Source organism: Piliocolobus tephrosceles, chromosome X (assembly GCF_002776525.5).
Source record: "Piliocolobus tephrosceles isolate RC106 chromosome X, ASM277652v3, whole genome shotgun sequence".
NCBI lineage: Eukaryota > Metazoa > Chordata > Mammalia > Primates > Cercopithecidae > Piliocolobus > Piliocolobus tephrosceles.
This window is the reverse complement of record NC_045455.1, coordinates 1,116,031-1,117,896: the sequence shown is the minus strand read 5'-3', so window position 1 is coordinate 1,117,896 and position 1,866 is coordinate 1,116,031. Positions and strand designations below refer to the sequence as shown.

The following is a 1,866-nucleotide window of genomic DNA, read 5'->3' as shown; positions in this document are numbered from 1 at the left end:
CCTGGTCTCCTGGTCGCCTGGTCGCCTGGTCTCCGGGTCTCCTGGTCTCCGGGTCGCCTGGTCTCCGGGTCTCCTGGTCTCCGGGTCGCCTGGTGTCTCTGGGTCCTCAGTGACTCTCACCATAACCCGTTGCCCTGAGTGACCTGTAATGGCAACTCTGCCCCGGGGCACACAGGAGTGAGGGAGTCTCCCACATCGGCCTGCCCTGCCTGCCCGACCCCACAGAAGAGACTGGGAAGACTCGGGGGTCGGGGGTTGACCCCTCCTCAGTCCCCACCCCCTCGAGAGCAAGGCCCCACAAGGCTTCACCACTGGCCTGGGCTGAGTGCCTGGATGGGGCCGGGGTGCAAGGCTGCGTTCTCTCCACAGGAGGATTTGAGGCTGGCACTGAAAGAGGGGCACAGCGTTCTGGAGAGCCTCGGGGAGCTGCAGGCTGAGGGCTCAGAGCCCGGCGTGAACCAGGACCAGCTCGACAACCAGGCCACGGTGCAGAGGTGAGGCCCGGCCGCCTTCCTGCCCTTGTCCTGTCCGAGTCCAGGGAAAGATCCTCTCAGGCACACAGCCTCTGTGAAAGAAAGAGGCCACGGAAACGGCAATCAGCGCGGCAGGGGCCAGCACAGCAGCCAGCCTCCAGGCCTCTGTGTGGACCTGGCTCCTCCTGCTGAAATGCTTTTCTCCTGAACCCCACAGAAAGCCGCTGTTCTAGGGACCATTTCCTAGAGCAAATGCCCTTTTGCAGGCGTGAAGGAGATGTTAGGGGAAGCAGAGGCCTTAGACGTGGGGCTGCTGCGTAGTGAGCGGGGCTTCCACGGACAGGGAGAAAGCTTGGGGTTCTCCTCGCTGCAGCTAGTGTTTCTTACTTTCATTGTAAAAGTGTGATTCTCATATTCGTCTCTTGGGCTTCCAGCTTTATAGCAGCACAGGGTAGGGCATTTGTGTGGTTGGCATGGTGCTCTAGGATGTCCAGAACTCCCTGAGCTCCCCCCAACAACCCCCCAGAACTCCCCGAGCCTCACCCATCCCATCCTCCCCGAGCCTCCCCAAGCCTCCCCTGTCCCATCGGCGCTGGTGGGTGCTGTCAGCCCTGCCTCCCAGCTGAGGAGCAGGACCCGCACAGCTGGACAGCGGCTTGTCTGGCAGCGCTGTGCGGGGCGCACCCAGGCCTAGACCGAGCTGGTCCTTTTGACTCTCAGCTGCCATTGACTCCCACGCAGCGTGGCCCACACCCTGAGCTGCCTTCTGTGCCAGGGACACACCAGAGGCCCCGGGGACTGAGGGGCGCATCCTTGAGGGGCTCCTCGTAGATGGGGTGCTGTGGTCCACGAGGCGGAGGTCGGAGCACAGCCCATGAGGGTCGGCCTTGCCCTGGCCAGTGTCGGGCACCTTGTCAGCTTCCCAAAGACTCAGTTTCCTCATCTGTAAAGTGAAGCTGATCCGTGCACATGCCTGGCAGGGTGGGCGTGGGGCTGACTGGGTGGTGCACAGCTGGAGTCCCAGCTACTCGGAGGCAGAGGTTGCAATGAGCCGAGATTGCACCACTGCACCCAGCCCAGGTGATGCAACCAGACCCTATCTCAAAAAATAAATTTAAAAAAAAGTTTTTGGCCAGGCGCAGTGGCTCACGCCTATATCCCAGCACTTTGGGAGGCCAAGGCAGGCAGATCACGAGGTCAGGAGATCGAGACCATCCTGGCTAACACGGTGAAACCCCATCTCTACTAAAAATACAAAAAATTAGCCAGGCGAGGTGGCAGGCGCCTGTAGTCCCAGCTACTCAGGAGGCTGAGGCAGGAGAGTGGTGCGAACCTGGAAGGCGGAGCTTGCAGTGAGCTGAGATCGCGCCACTGCCCTCCAGCCTGGGTGACA

General features: G+C 61.3%; 1 protein-coding gene across 1 annotated transcript in view; it reads left to right on the top strand.

Annotated features, from left to right (window-relative positions):
- MCF2L (MCF.2 cell line derived transforming sequence like) overlaps positions 1-1,866 on the top strand; it is a 30,820-nt gene that overhangs the window by 1,019 nt on the left and 27,935 nt on the right. The window contains exon 2 of the mRNA XM_031934948.1: positions 370-494. Within this exon, the coding sequence (XP_031790808.1) occupies positions 370-494 (125 nt within the window). The remainder of the gene's footprint in view (positions 1-369; positions 495-1,866) is intronic.